Source organism: Dermacentor variabilis, chromosome 6, assembly GCF_050947875.1.
Source record: "Dermacentor variabilis isolate Ectoservices chromosome 6, ASM5094787v1, whole genome shotgun sequence".
In the NCBI taxonomy this organism is placed as follows: Eukaryota; Metazoa; Arthropoda; class Arachnida; order Ixodida; family Ixodidae; genus Dermacentor; species Dermacentor variabilis.
This window is the reverse complement of record NC_134573.1, coordinates 130,907,383-130,930,162: the sequence shown is the minus strand read 5'-3', so window position 1 is coordinate 130,930,162 and position 22,780 is coordinate 130,907,383. Positions and strand designations below refer to the sequence as shown.

The window sequence follows — 22,780 nt, the reverse complement described above, 5'->3', positions numbered from 1 at the left end:
AGAATCTTGATCACCAAGCTGGTGTACCTTAGAGCCATGACTAAAGTCTGGCTATGTCCAAGCACTGTGACCGTGGTTTAAACCTTCATCTCATCAACAAAGTGTTTTTTTAAGGCCTTGCTTTGGTGCACAGCAAAGGTTTCAATTCTCCATCACATTCTATCAGATTCCACTAACATCCACATGATCCCACTGGTTTGTGGCTTCTTTAGCGACTGCCACTGTAGCAAGGAAGCACTCTATGCTTCAGGAGTTATGCGCACCAAAAGATAGCAGGTCCCACACAGTCAAAGACAGCAAAGCCTCCTTTGGCATACTCAATGTTGCAAATGTGTACAAAAAATGTGATCTGATTTGATTCAATTAAAATATTACAGTGACCCTGTGCCTAAAGACATTGAAGAGTCTATCTGATGCAGACATGGGGGCTCTAGAAATGAGCCCCGCATGAGCGCCCAGAATTTGACACGAGGTAAAAGCCACCATAGCAACTAAGAGATGGAGGAATACATACCACATTTACTCGAATATAGGTCAAACACAAATATAGGTTGAACCCTATATAGTGAACTCATCGAAGAATAACAAAGAAATTTGTATATAAGTCAACCCATATCTTTTTTTTTTTTTTTTAAGAAGACAAGGAAGTTTGAACATGACATGTTTATTTACTATAAGATGGGTCACTAAACCTTGCTACTAGATTCGACAAGCTGCATCTTCGTCAGAACTACCAGCGAAGTTGTCCACGTCGGATGCTTCACAGGCATCCTCGCCACCCCAGACATCGTCCTCAGTGTCATCGAGCGCATCGGATATGTAGTGTTCCATAAAGCCAGTCTGAATAAAACACAGACTGGCTTTATGGAAGTTGCAACGATATTAGTCCGTTAACTCTGTACTTTTGCTAGTTTTGTTCATGAGTATAAGTTGATAGCTCATTTTCGGACAGCATTTTTTGAAACAAAATGTTGACCCATATTTGAACAAGTATGGTACTTTACATGAGGATGTGGGTTCCCTAAATGTCATATTTTATCAAAGAACAGCAGAGAAAGCCCAGACTTTTTCTAATGACATTACACCTTTCAGCTAAGGAATCCAGGTGTATTTTCCTTGCACTGCCAGATCCTTGACTGAGTTTTGCACACTGTTTGTTGCATACTTAGATGGTCATGTCATAATTAAACTCCACAAACTTCCTCTGTAATGTGCAAAGAGTGGGAGATAATTTTTGTCTACAGTGATTGACACACATATTATCTTGAAAGAATATTTCAAAGAACAGGTCTGGAATTGTCATACTAACAAAAACAATGCTTGTAGGAAAATTCTGCTTGCTTAACAGACGGTGTTCGAAAAATGGTGTCCGTAGTGTGTTTCTGGTTCTGCAATTGCTTCTGGCACATCTGATGCAGGCATGGTGTTAGTGAAAGCATGGCCTTCGAGATTAGCTTCTGTTACCTAGTGAACTGACACTAGGATGTGAATTTGGACACCACCTATTAGATTTTACAGCGAATGGATTGCAGTGATGGTGTTTACTATCCGAAAGCAACACATGGGATATGAGAGGGGTTCTGAATAAGTTTTCGTCACCAAGGTTGCCTTAAATGGACACCAAAGGATAATTTGAGCCGTATTAGCAAATTACCCTTCTACAACACCAGAACAACCACTGTCAGCGCAAGCGAAAGCTTGGTAAGCCAGAAAACATGCAAAAATGAGATACACGCGGCAACGCCGCATTGCAAGTTGCTGCACCAGGAGTTTCAGCGCAAAATTGAAAACATGGTATTTTGACCTTCATTTTCTATTCTAACAATTACATTACTGCAATATTAGCAGAAATAGAATATTGAAAGAATGCTTTATCAGTCTAAACTGATTTAGTGATCCACTTTGTGTCCCTTCAACAATTACCCAAAGCGCAGTAAATTAACGCTTTTGCATAGCACCACGATTGGAACGCAACCACCGCGACCGAAATTCAACCTGTTGCCTCGCGCTCATCCCGAAAACACTGTAGCCTTTGAAAAATCGTGATGGGTGTCTTTTACAACACTTAAAGGGGCCCTGAAACACATTAAAGAGAGGTGCACAAACTGCAGGGTATTTGAAGGCATCAGCACACGAATCTTTCCAACAAGTTCTTAAACATGGTTTATAGAAAGAAAGTTATTGACAATTAACTGCTGCCCCTGCCATGTCCTTGCTGCCTATCCCTTCTTGTTGTTCATCCTGTGCTAGAAAGAAGCAGATGCAAAGCTGGGTAATGTGATGCTTGCATTGTTCCACCTAGCTCTATCCTACACCAGCACGCCAATTCTGGCCTAAATGCAATGCTATTGCTTGGCGCCATCTGATGGTGCTGCCCCCTTGTAGGTTGTGGTATTCTCCATCTAGTTATACCAGGCCCATTTGCATATCTGCCAACCTGTGAAGTTTAATATACAGAAAGGGAAAGAAGGAACAGCAAACAATTCTTCTTACAGCTTACCTTTTAGTGCGATTAGCATTCTTTGGGAACTTAATGCAGTTTGTAGTATGTCTATGTCTGTCCATCTGTTCCCAGTTAACCTCTTTTGCACCACAGTCAATGGCTAGTTTATGGTCTAATGGCTAGGGCATCAGGATGCTGTGCTAAGGGAACCATGTTTGAAGCCAACTGTAGGACCAACTTGGGTAATTATGTGACAACTGGGCATTTGGCACTCTTCGATATAGCTTTTTGATGCCAACTTGGGTCACTGGATATGTTTCACTAGGTATGTGCCATATTAAATTAACCTCCTTGATGTTGATTTTGGTTACTTGGTCTGTGCTGCTCTTCAATGAACCTCTATGGTGGCCACGTGGGCCTCTTGGTATTTGTCACTGGGCATGTGCTACTCTTATATGGGAAAAAAAATCTGTTAAGATTTCTTCGGTGCTGGGCAAAATCGAACCTGCGTCATGTATATTCAGGCAATCTTGTGCACATATTCAGACAAGATTCAAACAATCTTGCCTGAATACCGTATTTACCCGCGTATAACCCGCCCCTGCGTATAACCCGCACCCCTAACTTTGAACTCGGCGGAAAAAAAAAAAAAAGAACTCGCGTATAACCCGCACGTTTACCTGAAAAAAAAAAAATGAGCGCTAGAAAGATGCAACTCACACTCAGTGATCATTTCGTTTTCAGAACATTTATTCAAACGACCGCCACCACGTCACTGCTTATCCGATTCTTAATCGTCGCCGCTCTCACTACTGCCATCCGAGGCTTCATCGCCACTCTCAAAGACGTAGTCGTCCTCGGAACCATCCAGCCTATTACTGATCGCACATTTTTTAAAGCTTTTGCGCACCAAATCGGCCGGTATCGCTTTCCACGCATCCACGATCCACTGGCACAGCAATGGAATATCAGGCCTTCGCACGCGTCCCGTCGGTGTGAGGGCGTACATGCCGTCGGCCATCCACTGGGCATACAGCCGCTTCACGTGTGCCTTGAACGGCTTGTTCAGGCACACGTCGAATGGCTGTAGCATGGACGTCATGCCGCCAGGTATTATGACGAGGTCGGTGCTGGTCTCGGCAAGGCGAGCCTTCACCGCATCAGTGCAGTGGCCTCTGAAGGAATCTAGTACGAGCATCGACCGGCGTGCCAGCAAGGCACCTGGTCTTCGCTCCCAGATTACTCGAAGCCAGTCACCGACTAGGCCACTGTTCATCCACGAATTTTCTTCCGCACGCACAACGATTCCTGGGGGCAGTGGAATGCTAGGTAGCGTCTTGCGTTTGAAAATCACATACGGGCGCAGTTTCGTGCCGTCAGCCAAAGCGCATAGCATGACTGTGCAGCGCAGCTTGGCATTTCCGCCGGTCAGCACGCCGACTGATTTGGAGCCCTTTTTTTCCATGGTCGTGTCCATCGGCATCTCAAAGTACACAGGTGTTTGATCAGCATTTCCCACCTGAGACAGCAAATAGCTGTGCTCCTTCCGAAGTGCGATCACATATCGTTGAAAGTTCAACAACTTTTCCTCGTAGGCTTCAGGAAGCCGCTGGCACATGGTTGTTCGCCGCCGCATAGAAAATCCATGTCTTCGCATGAAGCGCTGAAGCCATCCACGGCTTGCACGAAACTCACGTGGAATGTTCAATTCCCGGGCCAACTTCAGGGCTTCCATTTGCGCCATCTCAGTCGAAACAGCGTGGCCACGACTTCTCTGCTCCTCAATGAACTTCGCAAGCTGCGTCTCGAGGTGGGGGTACGCGCCAGTCTTCGGACCCCGAAACGCTCGCCTGTTCCGGTTCGTTGCTTCGAGACTCTCTTTTTTTCTTCCTCCAGTCGCGAATGCACGACTCGTCGACGTCATGCTGTCTTGCAGCAGCTCTGTTGCCGATTTCTTCGGCAGCGGCTATAATCTTTAGCTTCTCTTTCGCTGTGAAACACTGCCGTCGAGTCGCACTCATGATGCCAAAACAAAGCAGGCAAACAGTGCAAACTGGGGTAAGTACACTAAACAGCGCCTAACGCGAGGCTCAACAATGCTGGCCTTTCGTTGGCCCTTCATCGGCTTGACAAGCGTCGATGACGATGGGGATGGCGGACTACACGGGGAGGCCGCCGCACATTGCGGTGAAGCCGACCCCCCCCCTCCCAAGGAAAAAATTCGCAGATAACCCGCACCCCCACTTTTTAAACGCGTTTTTTCACATTTTGGTGCGGGTTATACGCGAACAAATACGGTATATATACAGACACATGCCATCGCTGACTTCACTTCGCAAATGACGCGTTTCGGCAGTAGCAATACTGTGTGTCACTGCATTGCTTCAATAATACTCACATTAACACAAACGTTAATCATGAGGTGGCTTCTGTTGTAATTGTATTCCTAAAGCTTGCCATGCATTTTGGGAGTACACACACTTTATTAACTCTTTGCGACCATGTGTTGGGCCCCTCCCACTATGCAAAAATATCTGTCCCAGTCAGACGTCATGAAGTACTCGACACATGCATGCTCATGTTTGCATGTTTATTTGGGCTGCCAGTGCCAGCCTTCAGAAACTTTTTCTAATAAGTGCACTTCAGAACGTCTCCAGATGAGAGCAGCCAAGTGCCATTTCAATGGCACTTGAGAGGAATTTTGAGTGTGATTTGTGGTGTGAAGTGCTGACAGGATGGCAATGTTTTCTGCACGTTTTTATGGAAGAAACTCATGGGAGTTATGCAAATCAAAAGATGATTTTAGAAATCAAGATGGATACATCCCACATTCTGACGGTGAGCAAACATCCCTGGATGACAGCAATTTAGAAAAAAGCAACAATGCGGTCCCTGCAGTGCAAATCGTGACCTCCACTCAGGAAAGCGCATCGAGTGCTACCACACAGTGCTAAAGTACCGTTGACAGCCTCAGGAATGAATGTTTCTGAAATCCCTTAACATACGCATATTGCTTGCATATTGCTTTTACGCATATTGCTTGCCTTACTAATGCCAATGAAACCTATAATAAGTTTAGTGATCTCTTTAAACAGCTATACCACTCCTCCTTTCCCTCTAAAGCACGTAAACAATCTCGAAAAACTCGCAAACCGTGGATCACCCCTGAGTTGCAGAATGAAATTAAGTATAAAAATAAGCTATACAGAAGGTTTATAATGACACGTGCGGCAGAAGATCTGCATTTATTTAAACAGTTTCAAAATAGGTTAACAAAGAAACTGCGATCAGCTCGAACGGAATATTACTCCACATATCTAGACGTGAAGAAGGGCCACCATGATGTGATTTGGACCCGTCTAAACTCACTGCTACATCGTAATCAGTCACAAAACCATGTGCACAATTTAAATATTGGTGGTAAAGAGCTAACGGGAACTGAACTCGCAAACGCCTTCAATGATGCTTTTATAAAAAGAAAAACTAATGGGTCGTTGTCGGAAATATATGAGTACATAAACTTTCATAATGATAATACAATATTTTTAGATCCTTTGACAACGGATGAAATACTGTTATACTCAGCCTAAAAAATAGTAGATGCAGAGATATTGACGACATTCAGATAAAGCCTGTAAAATATGTTGCAGATATCATAGTGCCAACCATCACATATATTTTTAACCTTTGTTTAGCTACATCGATATTTCCAGAACAAATGCAGATTGCAAAAGGAACTGTTTTATTTAAAAAGGGAGATAGAAATGATTTTGGCAATTATAGACCTGTGTCCATACTACATGTCTTCTCCAAAGCACTAGAGAAAATTTTGCAGTCTAGATTTGCTAAATTTATAGATAAATACAATTTGCTAACACCATGTCAATTCGGATTCCGAAAAAACAAATCTACTGAACTGGCGCTTTTAGAACAAAAAGAGTATATTCTGTCACAATTTGAAAACAGATCTTTTGTGATTGGAATGTCCGTCGACTTCTCAAAAGCGTTTGATCTTGTAAACTATGAATTACTTCTAGAGAAACTATGGTACTACGGAATCCGAGGACAGGCTGCAAAACTAATAAGATCTTACTTGTCTAAAAGGCAACAAACGGTTAACATACATAATGCGTATTCAGAAGTAAAACCTGTTTATTCTGGTGTTCCACAAGGCAGTATATCAGGACCACTACTTTTCAAAATTTACTTTAATGACATTGTAAACATTAACCCAAATGCCAGATTCATAATATATGCAGATGATACAAGCATTTTTTTCTCTGGAAATGACATTCATGAACTGATACAATCATGCAACACGACGATGATCTCGCTGGAAAAATGGTCCCAATCTAATCATATGCGTGTTAATGAGGGCAAGACAAAAGCGGTAATCTTCAGGACGAAAAACAAACCAGTTCCTCCTCACAAAAGCATCCTATTTAACTCCAAACAAATAGAAATAGTTGGCCATTTTAAATGTCTTGGTGTAGTATTTTCTTCAACTATGTCATGGACGGCACATGTGGACCAAGTTGTCAAGCAATTAGCTAGAATAACTGGCGCAATTGGCTGCATTAGATACATTCTTCCTAAACCAACTAAACTGCTTCTTTACAACTCATTATTTTATTCTCGCATAAACTATTGTGAGCTGATATGGGGCACTGCAACACCGTCCTGCCTACAGAAAATTTATATTTTGCCAAAAAAGTTTCTTCGCAATGTCTTTAATGCAAATTACGGAACAACCACCAAACGCTTTCTTTTTGAAACTGGTATATTCAAAATCTTTAATTTGTATCAGTATCGGCTCAGCGTTCGTTTTAAAATATAAACAAGAAATAATATAAGTAACATTCGGCATCTAGCAAACTTACAAGAAAATAAAAAGAGTTACACTTTCAGACACCCCAATAACTGGTTGGTGCGAACAGCACGCATCAATACTGGGAAAGAGCGCCTTCAACAGACACTTCCTTCCCTACTCAACACGTACGAATCTGCTAACATCAACTTGTTTACCTGTACCCAATGAGATATATGTGCCATATGCAATTCATGTGCAAAGGAATGTGCCACCGAATAATCATTCATACCTTACCTGCCAACCTGAAGATTTGGAAATTTGTAAAACTATCGTGGTGGGGGAAGGCGAGGGGGATGGTGCAGCAGCACTTTCTTTCTTTTAAGGGATTTACCTTCTGCGACAACCTTACTCACATTTTCACAACTGCCAGTGAAATCCGTGTCCGGGAGAGTAAAGGGAGCAAACTTCACTGGGGCAGAATTTATTTTTGCAACGATTTTGCTGTTGCCAACTTTGCCTGCTTCAGAAACTTCTCCGTGTACGTTTGCTCAAAGCAAGTACCACTCTAGTGCCCCTTGCCCATCAGCAGATTTTCAAGTGTTTTCTCACACACAGATGAATGAAACTCCGAGTTTTGTTCACAGTGCTGAATATTCTCGCACATTCAGCCCTGCTGTGGAGAATGGAGAGAATACCCAGCAGAACCACTGAAATTTTATGGAACCTGAGCGATCTGTCGACACTTCGAACACTTCCTAATTGCGGCCACTGCACGTCGCACCTTGGCTCATTCAATATGTCGGCTGGAACCTGATATGTTTGCAAGTTGGCAAACCCACCTTTAAGTGTGCCAATTGCTTCTTCTTTGATTCGAATGAAACTCCGAGTTTTGTTCACAGTGCTGAATATTCTCGCACATTCAGCCCTGCTGTGGAGAATGGAGAGAATACCCAGCAGAACCACTGAAATTTTATGGAACCTGAGCGATCTGTCGACACTTCGAACACTTCCTAATTGCGGCCACTGCACGTCGCACCTTGGCTCATTCAATATGTCGGCTGGAACCTGATATGTTTGCAAGTTGGCAAACCCACCTTTAAGTGTGCCAATTGCTTCTTCTTTGATTCGCCGCTGTGCTGGGGTAGGATAGCCAGGAATGCCTTAATAAAATGATGTACACTGTTGAATGAAGCAGTTTCCAGAGCTTGTACTTGAGCAACTTCAGCCATCTTGAGATTGATGTCTCCTAGTCGGAATTTGTAGCAAATGTAATCGCATGCTGCCATTAAGTACAGACGTACAGCAGAGAAGAACTGCTCTCTCTCAATGCAGCTCAGTGTCTCAACCACAGAGTAGGTTGTGCTGCCAGTGACTATGTCTTCAACACCTTTTTGGTTCTCTGCAGCTCCACAGTAAACTTCCAGCAATGAATGACATGCCTCAACAACACCTGGGCGCACAAATCTAGTCGGGAGATCCTCAAAAAGGCAGTTCAGGAGGCTCCTCTGTACATGAATCTGAGGAGCCTGTGCATGAAGAAGGCAGCTTGCCTTCTCAAAAAGAGGTATAACGTTTTCGAGAAAAAGACGGCATGCCTGGTTTAGCTCTGATGACAAAAAATAAAACAGGTGCTCCTCACAGGTCATGTGGCTCGCTTCCCCAGAATCCTTGGTATGGTTTCAGTGTTTTGCTTGAGGTCCAGAATGATCTCCTTTCCTCTTAAGTGAGAGTTCATCGCCGTCGGTGCTTTTTTTCCAGAGGCCTGCAGCAGTCTTGTGAAGATGTGTAGCAGACTTTGGGGTCAGTGCAGGGTTCTTGGGGGTTTGTGAGGAAGTCCTTGGAATTTGGTATGACTCCAAAAACAAGCTCTGCTTGTTGCACTGCTTGGTTTCAGATAAAAAAAAGGATGAGTAGTGGTTTCTACTGGCTGAGCAGCCTCTTCAAACACTTTCCCAACGACAGTCAACAAATCGGCGAATGCTGCAACATTTTTCTGACCTCGGCATCATGCATTTTTTGGAACTCTACAAGTCTATCTTTTCGTTTCGAGCTTTTCTCTAGGTAAAAAAATATCTCAACCAAAGCCTCATCAACCTTTACAGGAAGACATGAAGGTCCTTTTTGGGTGGCCAAGTTGATGAGATGGCATGGGCAACTAACCCCTATCAAACCTGGTTGAGCCTCTCTCGATACAGTAGAAACACTGCTTTTCGTGCTGATCATGACACTGGCATTTTCCGAACACATAGCCAACAGGTTTCCTACAGGTAAACACCGAGACTTCATCTTGCCCAGAACCAGATTTGCAATCTTGTGACCCGTCGCTTTCCCTTGGATTGTCCCGAGGCAAAGAAGGCGGCTTCGACTTTAACGAAATATGTCGCAACAATAGGGTAAAACTGCGTGTCCCTATTGTTACTGCCATCCACAGCAATCAAAAATACTTGCTGTTTTAGGGCATCCAGCAAAGAGTCTCCGCGTCGGCGGCCATTTCCTGAACAATTGATGTCGTCTTTGTTCGTCCACAGGTGTAGCATTTCGCTTCTTCGCACTTGGGGAACACCTTCTGAAAAAGTGGTCCGGCATGATAGCTGACACTCAGCGGGATGTTGTGTTCAATTAAAAACGCCGCGAAGAGGCATTCTGCACGAATCACACTAAGGTCGTTGCTGCTGCATACAAAACTTGCTAGACTTGGCTGGCTGTCCGTGGCTCGCATGCATCCCTGATGCTTTTTCGAAGAGATGTGGACCTTGATGTCAGACTTGCCACCATGCGAGATGTTTCCATCACAGGCACATGTGGTGCAGAATTCGAACTTCTCCCCTTTCCTCGACGACAGAAGCATGGAAATTCTGCCGTGCAGGATTTCACAAACACTTGAAAGTATTGTCAGGGCTTCGAGCCTGCCATTGCACTGTGAAGCCGCTACAGGCTGGAGTCGCACTGCGTCCGTCGCGGCAGCTATTCACACAAAAGGCGAGGCCAACACTGCAGTGACTGAAGCTGACTGAAGTCCAAACCTGCGTGCCCGCGTGTACAAAGCAACAGCATGGCAACAGGTTTGCGGAGGCGCTATCAGCACTACTGAGCTTTGGATATGGATTCATGACTCCCCTAGTAGACAACAGAAGCCACTACAACCTTGCAGCTGCTGATGATGATACCATGCATATGTATTGCTCTCTCGTGGCGGCGCAAGGTACCGGGGTGTAGTTTCACTACATTTTCACTTTTTTCGCAAATAAAATGTTTTCCGTAAAATTTCAAGCAAGATTCGTAAAATCGTAAGACTGCTCGAAAATTGTATATCTTATGGAAAATTTGAAGAGTTGGCATGTTTGTACATGGTACCTGGAGTGGGGATTGTGCAACAGTTCAAGATAGGACACGGAACGTTGTCTAGAGCAGCTGAGTTGACCAGCGTTCAAGAAGCAGTCCACTGCATACTGTAACACAGCCTCGAGAAATGGACAGTGTTCTGTGGCTCAAAACCAGTACTGCAACTCATCAGCAATTATATGAATGACAGAACTGCACATAGTCCTCTGGTTTATGATATCACGTTTCTGCTTGCTGAGGCATCTCAATCCGGGCATACCATCGTGCTGCAGTGGATTCCTAGCTGTTATAGAAAAGCTGGAAGTGAACAAGCTGATGCAGAGGCAAAAAAGGCACACACGATGGGAAGATTATAACACTTAACTTTTCACGGTATCACAGCAATGCCTTGCTCCATAACCCCATCAAATCCTCTTGGTTTGCGAATCTGGCTTCTACTTTGGTTACGGAGAGGACAGGAAGCACTCAACCATCAATTACGGCTCAGTTTTGTGTACGGTCACAGATACCTTCACAAGATTGGAAAAGAGCAGGACCATGACTGTAGTGTCTGTCAAACACCTGAGACAATAGCTCACATACTTTGCGTGTGCCCTCAATATGTGGCCAAGCGCGGCCGAGCGAAGAATACTAAAGTCTAGTGTTGACTGCTTGGACTCCCATCCCTTTTGGAAGAAAATATTTTAGGTGCGTGGAGAAGAGTTTACCATGCCCAACGCACCATAAGTCACTCTTGAACTTTCTATGCGAGACTGGGTAAGATGATCGCCTCTACAACCCGTGAGACGTGCAGATAGTGCAAAATGTATTTGTGCTATAACATTTTGTGTGGACAAGCGTTACTCCTGTGTGTATTACTCCTGCGTCTGTTGTGTCTACAAAGCGCATCCGCGTATTGGAGAATGAGTATATAGCAGCTCATTGTACCATAACATAATCACCTGCCACCTACTTTTCTCTGTATCTCCCACTTCCCCTCACCCCAGTGACGAGTAGCAGGCTAGAGACATGCCCTCCAGGCCGACCTCTCCTTCTCTCTTTTCATTAACATTTACTACTCCTCCAAGGGGTGGTTCGGGCCCCTTCAACTTCCTACACTACCCGCAAGCATGCCATGGTGTGACTACAGTCACCGACCGTTTATTCGGACCTCACGGGGACTGCGGAAATGTCCGAATAAACAGGTGTCCGAAAAAGCAGACTAATAATAAAAAAAAGAAATCCTTTATTTTCAAGCACTTTCCACTTTTCTGGGCTCAGCAGTAGGCTTGAAGAAATCGTGAATGCGCTGTTGCACGCTGTTCCATTAATGCGCAATCAGATAAGCCTAAATCTCAGAGAGGGACGTACGGTCACTATAGGCAGCTGAAAGCACAGTCACTGCTTGTAGACGCTCCACATGCGACGGCAGCGTAGCACATAGTGCGTCATTTTCCGACTCGGAGTCATCGTCCGGCGGTGCAGCAGAAACCTGACGAATGATATCGCCATCGTCGAGTTCTGTGCATGTCAGTGCAGCAGTGTCAGTAACTGTGAAACTGTCAAATGAGACGGTGTCCGGAATCGCAATGCAACCACTGCGCAGATCTCGGCAAAACATTTCCGGCGTCGGTAGGGAGCACATTGGAAGGCGACAAATCCTAGGCCTCCCGGCACCCGCTTGCCGGCATTCCCCAGCACAGTCTGCGCGGGCACTGTCGGCGCCATTAGACACTTGACGTGATGTTTCCGTATGCCGTGTTGGATCGACGCAACCTCGACACAGCACACAACGCAAACATCACCACGCCGTCATGCCGACACCAGTCGCACAAATGAAAAACGTGGCCTACTTGCAGCGTCGTGCACGATGGAAGAAACAAATCAGCTGCTGGATAGTCTTGACATGGCTAACTAAGCTGAGATCGGAACTGCAGTGGCCACAAAAAACGATGATCATGTGATCATGAGCGGGGATTTGCAGTAGTGCCACTTCGTTGGGCAGCAAGGAGGCTCCATTCAAAACAAAACTAGCATTCAGCAAGTCGAACCACGCACCGGTCAGAGTCTGTGCATGGTGCTCTCGATCGAGTTGGCTCAAGGAGTGTCAGAAAAATCAGATGAGAGGTTGCAAGGTGGCCAAACTTTCGGCAGTTGTTATACATTATGGTCTATGGGGAGAATGGCAGTGCCGCGAAGCAAACCGAATAATCAAGCATGTCAAAATTTCAGGAGTCTGCAAAATCAGTCGGCAACTGTATTTGAAATGACTGAAAGGAGCGGCCAGGGAATCGTCGACACAAAGAAGCGCATTTTGCATGCAGCAGAAAGAGACAAAGTTACCGAGATCCCCAGAAAAGATCCATTCCTGAAATCTAGGAGGACTTCGCAGTCTACGCCTACATAAAGCGACAATGCCCTCTGCATCTTGCAATGAGCATTTAGCCACTGCAGCAAAATGCAATGGAGAAAAAGTAATGGTTGCAATGATATAAATGAACAGTCATGTATATATAAGATTACTATATGCATGGTGCCGCAATGCTACCCTCCTTGTCCGTCAACACAAGTTAACGTGAAGCCCTTTTACATTACTTGCAGTATGAAATGCATGTGTTACTTTGCTTTCTACTCCACATTACCCTTTCTATGAGCTGCGCTTGGTTTCTCGTTACATAGGTGCCCTTCTGTGAAACCTTGTGAGCAGAATATAGAATGCTATGGACAGCACGGTTCTCTTCACTTGAGGTTGGATTTCTGTGGCAATGGATCGCCTAAGGAAAGCGAGGGTGGATAAGCAGCCAGCCTGGCTTTGATAATGAAATACTAACAATGTTTGGTACGTGTTCCTGATCTATTTTATATGCAGGTAAAACTTTTTTTCCCCTTTTTGTGGCCCTACAATTACAACTTGTACAGTCGGCTTTCATTATTTCAACATCGTGTTAATTCGAGTTCTCACTTAATTCGAACACACTGGAAGGACCTGGTGATAAACCACATATTGCTATCGTAAAAAAACTTTTCTATTTAGAATTCCAAATGGTACTTCGGTTAATTTGATCCCAATCCGGTGCCTCCTTATGTGTGAAGCGGTTGCTAAGAAGCTTGAAAACACAAGAAATTCTGCAGACAGTGATACTGCTTCCTTAGCCAATGACGGAGTTGGCAGAAACCTGTACTGCAGTGATTACTACAACTTGCACTGTGCCCTGGGCTATCTTTTTTGAGAATTTTCTCAGTGCCGACGACAGTGTTGAGATCAGTAGGCCACTGAGCGACGGTGACATATACAGTCAACGACTGAATTTTCGGATGGCCAAATTTTCGGACGTGCCTGATATTTCGGATATCTTCGCGGCACCGGCACGAGCCCCATAGAATCAATGTATAAGGACATCTGAAGTTTCGGACGCTTGAACCCCCCGCCGTCCAATTTTCCGAACTTTTTGACGCGATGGAAGGTCTTTTGGCTCCTCGTGCAGCGCCCTTGCGCAGGAAATAGACTTGCAGCCGAAGCATATCACCGCTTTGAACTACAACTAGCCAAATCTAGCCGTCACACACCGATTTGGTCTGGCCACGCTGGCTCTGTTCATCGCCGCACTTCCGCTTTCGCCTCCGGCGGAGTTTCTGCAGTGGCGCCATTTCATTTGTGCATTTGTTTGCGTAGGTCATTTGCGTAGGCCATATGCGTAGGTTACGTTTTGGCTAGCGTGGTGCGTGGTTGTGTTGTTGTGTCAAGTGTGCTCTGTGACGCTAGGCCTAGGTGCTTCAACGCTCGTCTGCGAGCTCCACTGTTCGCAACTTGAGGATTTCGCTTGCCTTCGATGGCCCCCACTCCGTCTTCGTCGTCCTTGCCGATGGCATCGAAGCACGGAAAGCAGTACCGTCGCTTAACGATGGAGAAGAAAGCTGCCATTATTAAGCAAGTCGTGAGCGGTCCATCGCAGGCTGACATGAGCAAGGAGTTCGGCATGGAGCAAGGTGGCAGGTTGTGGGGGATTCAAAAGACTCCGATGTTGAAAATGAGGAGCCGATGCCTGCGCCACCTACAAGTGCCGAGTTGACGCGAGCACTGTTGACTCTTTCATCGGCGTACAGTGCTGACATGACCCTTGGCTCCTGACCCTTGGCTCCATGAGCCATGACCCTTGGCTCAGATTGAGGTGAATATGATCGCATGCAAACGGAACGCCGTCCAAACAACAATCAACAAGTTCTTGAAGCCACTGCAGCAATAAAACCGGCTGCCCGACGATGTACATTGTACATGTACATAATAAACCGGCAGTCGGCTGCACACAGAGTTTTTGAATGCGTTTTTTTATAGCCACTTCACTGATGCTTTGGCAGCGTTTCGGAAACCTGGTACTTCGCCCTTTACCTCTAGACCCTAGAAAAAAAGAAAAAAGTGCTTTTTTTTGCATGCATTCATTTTTTCGGACTGCCTGAATTTTCGGACGTTTTTACGTTCCCTAGAGGGTCCGAAAATAGGTCGTTGACTGTACAGTTATTGTAACACTGTAGTGAAGTAGTCTGGTGACGACAGACTACTTAAAGCAACAAAATATATGCGAGTTCGTTCAGTTTGCCGCCATTTGTTAATTCAACCTTTCGAATAATTCAGCCAAATCTTACGGTCCCACAAGGGTTGAATTCACAATATCACGGCAAGGTGCAGTGCAAACTTCAAGGAAGCATTGCCACCTGTTTTTCGTTTTCACGCCTTTTCTGGTTGACAAAGCCTCCTCTAACAGTAAGAGTGGAATTTAATACTCCAGAAGGATAATTTACTAACACAGCTCAAATTACTTTTCTTGTTAGCGCCTATTTAACAAAGCAGAAATTTGTTCTGCACAGGTCCTGTGTTCCACGAATGTTTGTGGCCAACTGCACATCTGTTTTTCTTCCACTTAGGCTCTCGCTGCTTAGGCTATTGTTGCGTCTCAGTCAAGCACTACAAACAGGTGTGGCAGGAGACACACATACCGTATTTTGCTATGGAACACTGACAGTGAGAGCTCTGGCTGGCTTGTGTTCACTAGCGTTTACTGTCACATGCAAACGTTGTCATTGCACTGCAAGGTCCTGCAGGCGAGGAGGAAAATTACAATTTAATGGCAATAAATGTGACATTGCCATACAAAAAACAAAGAACTAAAACAACATATGCCTTATTTAGCATGTTTAAAGTAAATGACAGGTAAAATCAGCTTTTCACTGGCATTCTTGAAGGAAATGAGACTAGTGTAGTTGTCACCAGAATTTGTACCGATATGTATAGTACCAATGTAATATGTAACAATATGATAATGAGTATAGTCGTCATGAAGTCGACATGCAATAGAAATGGAAGAGATACCTGGGCACCAATTTCATGAGGAAATCTCCCAGCTATTAGAGGACCACCAACCTTGAGGTGTGTAAGGCTGCTGTGCCCCCGGCGGTCCCATGTATGCAACTCCAGGATGACCGGGATGCTGAGGGTACTGATGCTGCTGCTGCTGCTGAAGATGTGCCTGTTGCTGCTGCTGCTGCTGATGTTGTTGCTGCTGATGTTGCTGCTGCTGCAGATGGAGCTTCTGCTGAGTGGCCGCAGCTGAATCCAGGCTAGAGATGCTGTCTGGAGTGCCCACCCGGCCATTTTCACCTGCAACAGGAGTACAATTGCAGCGCTTTACCAGCTATTTCAAGCTACTACAGCTGAACCTTGTTATCGTGAACAAAAATATACCTTAGCTGTATTCGATATTCATTGTAAGCACGCATGCTGATATTAAAAAAGAAAAGGTAAATTTTATATTTACTTCCTTATATCCAATAATTTGCTATATCCATGTTCCTTATATCAAAGCTTCACTGTATACAGTGCCAAAATCATGGCATGAGAGCTTGGCAGCAAAGTTTACTACAGACGACTTCCGTTACTTCAGCCTTGATGGAACCGTTGAAAATGTCCCAATTATCAGGCAAGTTGAATTAAAGAAGAGGCATTAAAAATGAAAGATGCCCAAACACATCACTACTACATTTGGCAATATTTACCCAATTAACCTGAATCCAATCCACACAGGTTCAAAGTAGATAACTAACGTAGAAATGACATCAGAGCTCCCAATGGTATTAATGTAGAAACAATGTTAATGCTCTTAAAGAAATCCAATGTACACCCAATTTCTTTACAAGAAAAATGTAGCCTCCATCCAATTGTGGCAATCAGAAAAACATGAAACCAGAAATTTTCACCTTCACAGAATGATAACTTATTTTTTTATTTAAAAACCCAACTGCAATGAAATTTTGGACTGCGCAAATAGGCTAGCTTTAGTTTATATACAGAGGAGCCTCCATGCAAAATTTTACGCTTGATGTATGAGTGGAAGCGTCATGAAATATTTCCAAGAATAGCTGTTTCTAACACGGAACTTAAAAAAAAAGCTGTCACTACTGCTCGCCAAAAGTGACGCATGACCTAGAAAGCGCAGCCCCATGGTATGACCTCTGAGATAAGGTAGCGCGAGCGGCGTGCTGAAAAAGCTCACAATGGCAACCACTAAGTGCACACGTCGTCTACTTAGATGCCGTTTAAAGGCTGCCAACAAGGGGTTGTAGAAGTACCTGCTTGGCAGCTTTGCCGAGATTGCTCCAGTGATATACACCACTCTCTTTAAACAAATTTACGAGGGTTGATCCAGAAATAAGGTTCCCATCAATTTTATAAATAGACAACATTGTTTATTCTCATAGAAATTTACATCATTATAAAGATGAAACATTGCTATATTTTTCTACATAATCGCCATCTTTTTCCACACATTTTTGTAGACGGTGCTCAGATTTCTGTGTTCTGCCGCCAACCCGTTGGGGAAGCACTTCACCTCTTCTTTGACTTCATCGTCACTCCGGAAGCGTTTACCACTCAAATGTTCCTTTAACTTGGGAACAAGTGATAAACACTAGGCACGAGGTCTGGACTGTACGGTGGGTGGGGCATGACCAATCCACTCAAAGTTTATCAAAAGTTCCTGGGTTTGATGGGAGACGTGAGGTCGGGCGTTGTCATGAAGCAGTGTTACACCGGCTGCTAGACATCCTCGCCGGCAGTTCTGGATAGCTCGCCTCACTTTCTTAGTGTTGCTCAATAACTGTCCGAGTTGATTGTTGTCCCACGTTCCATGAAATCGATCAGCAGTATCCCCATACGATCTCGAAAAAAAAAAAAAAAACACTGGCCATGACTTTGCCAGCAGGAGTTTGAACTTCTCTGCGACTGGTGACTCTGGGCGACGCCACTGTTTGGATTTTTGTTTCATTTCGGGAGTGAAATGAAACACCCACATTTCGTCTCCCATAGCAATCGAGTCCAACAATCCTTCATTATCTTCTTGACACTTTTGAAGAAACTGGCGAGCGCAGTCAAGGCGTTTCTCCTTGTGGTCTGATGTCAACAATCACGGTACCTATCGAGCACGATTGTGATACCGCAATTTCTCAGTCAAAATTCTTTCCACTGTACCTTAAGAACTCCCAGGAATCTGGGCAACAAGTTAATGGACAGTAATCCTCCTGTTTTGAAGCACTTCACGTTGGACCACCTCGATAACAGCCTCTGAAACTGATGGTCTTGCACTCCGTTCTTCATCGTGAACTTCCTTCCGACCAGCACTGAACTCTCAGCACCACTTTCAGACGTGTTAAGCGAACATACATTTGCCACCATACACCTCTGTCAACTGATGATGAATATCCCTTTGGCATGCAAAAAGCGAATTATAGAACGAATCTCACACTTGGCAGGAACAACAATGGGAACCTCCATATCGGACGGCTGCTGAGCAAGCATGAGCAGCACAGCGAAGCACCACCGGAGAGCATCGAAAGTCGGGGAACAGCCGCGCGCAGCAGTGCTGCCAGATTTCACCTCGCACCTTACCGTGTGGCTGGCGCCCTTTGGGAACCTTATTTCTGGTTCAACCCTCGTAGAAAAAATTAAATTTCGTTGCAGTTGGTCATTTATCCTTGTCACTCTGAGAGAGCCCTTTATCACTGTATATGGACCACAACATGGCAGCGATGGCATCACAGATTTTTTTGTACTCCTGCAAAAAAACATTAATACTTGTTCTATTCTGACCTGGGCATGTCCCAAATGCAGTACAATGTTCTAATGCCTACATAGCATTAGTGGCTATGAGAAAAGTGCAAGAAAATGTGGACTCATCCTTTCTTTTTTCCTTAACTCTGTGCTTTTCCGAATTTAACAATACACAAATGTGGTACTCTGCTGTCACTCTTGTCGGAATGCGGAGAACCTTTCTCATTTTATCTTCTCAATGGGCCCACAGTTCTGCTTTCGATGGAATGATGACGGTGTGATTTGCGAATGCTGCACAGGGGCTAACTGAACCACGTGACAGGGATATCAGATGACTGTCACCTCAGATTTTTTGCAAGGCGCAAAGCAGCCCTGCCTAACAGTGCTTGTCAAATGTGCCTTTCTGTGTCTGTCGTTTAGCTTGCGCTATAACAAAGTAGAAACTGCCTAACACGATTGATGCCACACTCCATTTTGGCGAAGTGTTGAGTTGGTTCTAATAAAAGATTATGTAATTCTTGATTTGTTGTATGCTTGAGGTGCGTATGTCTCAAAGTGATTACAGAAATGGATGCTATTTATAAAGCAAAAAGAGGTGTGAAAAGATTTGTCGATGCACCTTCGAAAGAGCAAATGCTGGCAGTAAATTTTGTCTTTCTTTTCTTTGAAAGATAACCATGTACACTGTAATCAAGGTAAGGAGTCTCAAGTACCTTAGTGGATGGCGACTGAGGAATTCCAAATGTGGCCGTTCAAACGCACCAAGCACAGCATGTCCTCATGGGACACAAGTGACATCACAATGATCCCAGCTTGTGATCGGCAACATAACAGAACTGATGTGCCAGTCATCCCAATGTAGCAACCTAGAGCCACTGTGTAGCAAATAAGGCTGATTAAGCCATCTATAGTGACAAATTTATCATTTTCTTCCACCATTCTACAAAGAACAAGCCCTGAATTAGAGGAGTCCATATCCAATGTTGCTTTTCTTAAACACAGTGTCTCCGAATCTTCTTTACCATCAAAGCAGCTTGTTATCTTGTGTTGAATCCTTAGAACTTTCAAGTAAAAAAGAATGGTTGAATTGAATGACTGCTTGTAAGTGCAGATCATGCAGGAAACATTGCTCTCAGTGGATGAGTATGGCTTCAATCCACTACACCGGTGTGGCTGCCACATCAGTGGTTTGTGATCCTCCATGATCAACATCTTCGAAAAGCAGAGTAGAAGCTGCACTTGGAAGAATAATGGATACACAATGCTAGCAAAGTGAATGTTTCATGAGAATAATCGTCCATTATTTAGTTTGGGTTATTAACTTTAACCTACACAATTTTTTACATACCTTTGGGTTTAATCTGTGCACCTGGCTCATCACCAGCCGCCTGTTTGGAAGCAAGTGGGTCAAACTCCTTTGGTGCGACAGCATTAGCGGCTTTCAGTTGAGCAGTTCCTGATGGGGAAGGCTTATTAAAGCATCAACCCTAACCAAACTGTCAAAAAAACAACAACAAACAGCAATACATGTAGCTTGACTTACCCGCACTGTCTTCTGGCTCTGAACTGTTGGAGACAAAGTGACGGGGCTCGAATCTGTCCAGCAGGCGGTTTACAACATTCCTAATTTCCTGCAGCTCTTTCCTGAGGTGCTTAATTTCGTCTGGCTCCAATGGAACTGGTTGCTGGTTCACTGCAATGGCCAGAGAGATCCTTCAAATGACTTGCCAAGGTACCAATGTCGAAAAAGACTAACCGAATATTGTGAGCTTCAGTATCCGGCTGCACTGAATGGCAAAAGACAAGTCTGAGCTGTCAAAAATGGTAATAAGGTCACCATCTGCAAAAGTCATAACCGAAAGTCCATGTTGGCAGCAGTCGACAAGACACACCCATCAAGGCGGAGCAAATGGTGCACCTGTATTTACCTTCATCCTTGTACTTCACCGTGACCTCGTCGTTACTGGAAAGCTTGCCTCGGAACACTCTCTGCATCATCAGTATTAGCTCGTCGTACGTGATGTCTTCGTTGTGGATTGGAATGCGGCGTATGTCGTCGCCCAGCTGCGCCTTTATAATTAGTTTGCCGCTCAAATCCATCTGAGCAAAATTGCTCGCTTCCTCATTTCCTGACGAGTGATATGTATTCATCGCGCTGCAAATGGGTACAACGAAGAAAACAAGTCACGGGTGTAGCCAGCTGATAGCCGGGACGTGTAAACATTTCAGTGCAATTACATTCCTCGTAGCAAGCACGTACGCCACGGTGAGTGAACACAGCGCAGTGTCATGACAGCAAGACTGTCATGTTGACAAAATGTAAACGATAGTTAGAAAGACGGTCATAGTACCTAGCGCAAAAGGAAACAGCACTACAAGCAAATAGTTTCTTTCAGTTAGTCGCACGGCAGCTGACGCGCTCTTCACTACTGCTGCATTCCGACGAGTGAAACTAAATGAAATGTACTAGGAAGAGGAAACAAACATGTTTCTGGCGCTGAGACTAACATAGACTGTTCGTTACGTGTTTAACTTACACGGAAAAATTGGTACCTTACCCGGGCGATTTGGCATAAACAGCAGCTTCCAACTCTTCCTCTTTGACGACACGTCTTTGTCAGCCCTCACTGTTGCCAGCGGCAAAATGCGATCGCGTCAAACTAGTCATCCTCTGAACTGGGCTTTCCATGACGACTACAATATGATGGTTATAAAGATAAAAAAAATAACGTAATATAAACTTTATTATTTACTTATATCCCTTAAGTATGAACATCTATTTTTGTTGTGTTGTAATTTTCATGCATGTGCGAAATTTTTGCATAATTTTATGCCAAGGTGTTGGAGACTCCATACAGAAAGCAAGTCAAGGTGGGGGAATAACTTTGTGCATTTTATATAATGACCTATCATAATTACACAGTAATTAAATATTCATTTATTGTACATTCAGCAATGCTGCGTTTCTTCATTAAAAAGTCCCAGTTTCGCCCGAGAGGCGCAGCATCGATTGCGATAGCAAACTAGTGGACAGCTGTACGAAGTAAGGACAGTAGTTTTATCGGTCGTATAAACTTGTAAACATACGCATATAAACTAGGTTAACAGAGGGCGCTATAACGTAAAACTATTCCAAACTTTTCTATTTCATTTCTGCAATCAGCCCTATGCGATTGGTTAAAAACTTTTTTGGACCACCCTCACTTCACTTGGCTGTCACGGGGCGTCACGAAAACTCCGATAGCTCCCCATCTGATATGACGTGTGCACACTGATTATGCATGATCTGGCCGAACAAAAGCAAAATAGTTATTTCTGATTCGACGCCTTTTCGCCATTAGCCCTCGGCTATTGGTGAAAGGCTTTCGGGCTGCACCCACTTCACCTGCCTGTCACGCGACGTCACAAAACCGCAAAAACTCACCGCGTCAAAGTGACGTGAACGCGTTAAAGGTGCATTAATATACCGAACAAAACTGAGTTTCTTCTGAATAGCCGCAGGCAGCCCCGTTCCGAAAGCAATAAAAGATGGCTGCCGCCGATCGCTAAGGCACTCGCTACTCGCATCTGCCCAACGCTCTCATCTGCCGGAGAGCACGGGTTTATTTGCGTATAACGAAACTTTTTGCTCGACCGCGTAATGTTTTCGAGCACTTTCGGCACGTTTACGACCTCTTTCTGCCAACTCTTCTTTGCTGAGGATCCATTTTGGCGTGATTCTTTAGTTTCCGTTGCATGCCACCGCGATTTTCGACCAGCCATCGCGAGTTAAATAAGGGAATGCTGACCAATCGCAGACGCCGGCCATACCTTCTTCTTCCGGATGTCGATTTTCAGGGCAGTGGCTTGGCCCAACCAAATCCCTCTCCACTTCAGCGTGCTCCTCGCCTCTTGTCAGCCAATTAGATAAGACAAGCCGCTCAGCGTAGGCAATGTCATTCGTTTTTCCAGCAAACAAAAGTGATCTCCTATGAACGAGGAGAGCGTTTGATTGTTCTATTCAGACAACCCTGAGGGTGACCGCCCGATGCTTGCGTCGGCTGTTACGCAAATTTGACGTCAGGAGATTGGAATGAAAACATTTTGGAATAGTTTTACATTATAAGGC

General features: G+C 44.5%; 1 protein-coding gene across 2 annotated transcripts in view; it reads right to left on the bottom strand.

Moving 5' to 3' along the window:
* The window catches only part of LOC142585238 (uncharacterized), a 28,021-nt gene extending 6,702 nt beyond the window's left edge, over positions 1-21,319 (bottom strand). Inside the window, exons 1-6 of one of the 2 annotated variants that reach the window (XM_075695835.1) lie at positions 21,231-21,319; positions 20,601-20,827; positions 20,429-20,512; positions 20,216-20,365; positions 20,021-20,128; positions 15,991-16,227 (exon numbers count right to left, since the gene is read on the bottom strand). In XM_075695835.1, the coding sequence (XP_075551950.1) occupies positions 15,991-16,227; positions 20,021-20,128; positions 20,216-20,365; positions 20,429-20,512; positions 20,601-20,823 (802 nt within the window). In that variant the 5' untranslated portion in view covers positions 20,824-20,827; positions 21,231-21,319. Of the gene's footprint in view, positions 1-15,990; positions 16,228-20,020; positions 20,129-20,215; positions 20,366-20,428; positions 20,513-20,600; positions 20,828-21,209 lie in introns of both variants that reach the window. The other variant, XM_075695836.1, reaches the window with a different exon arrangement.
* Between the last annotated feature and the right edge of the window lie 1,461 nt (positions 21,320-22,780).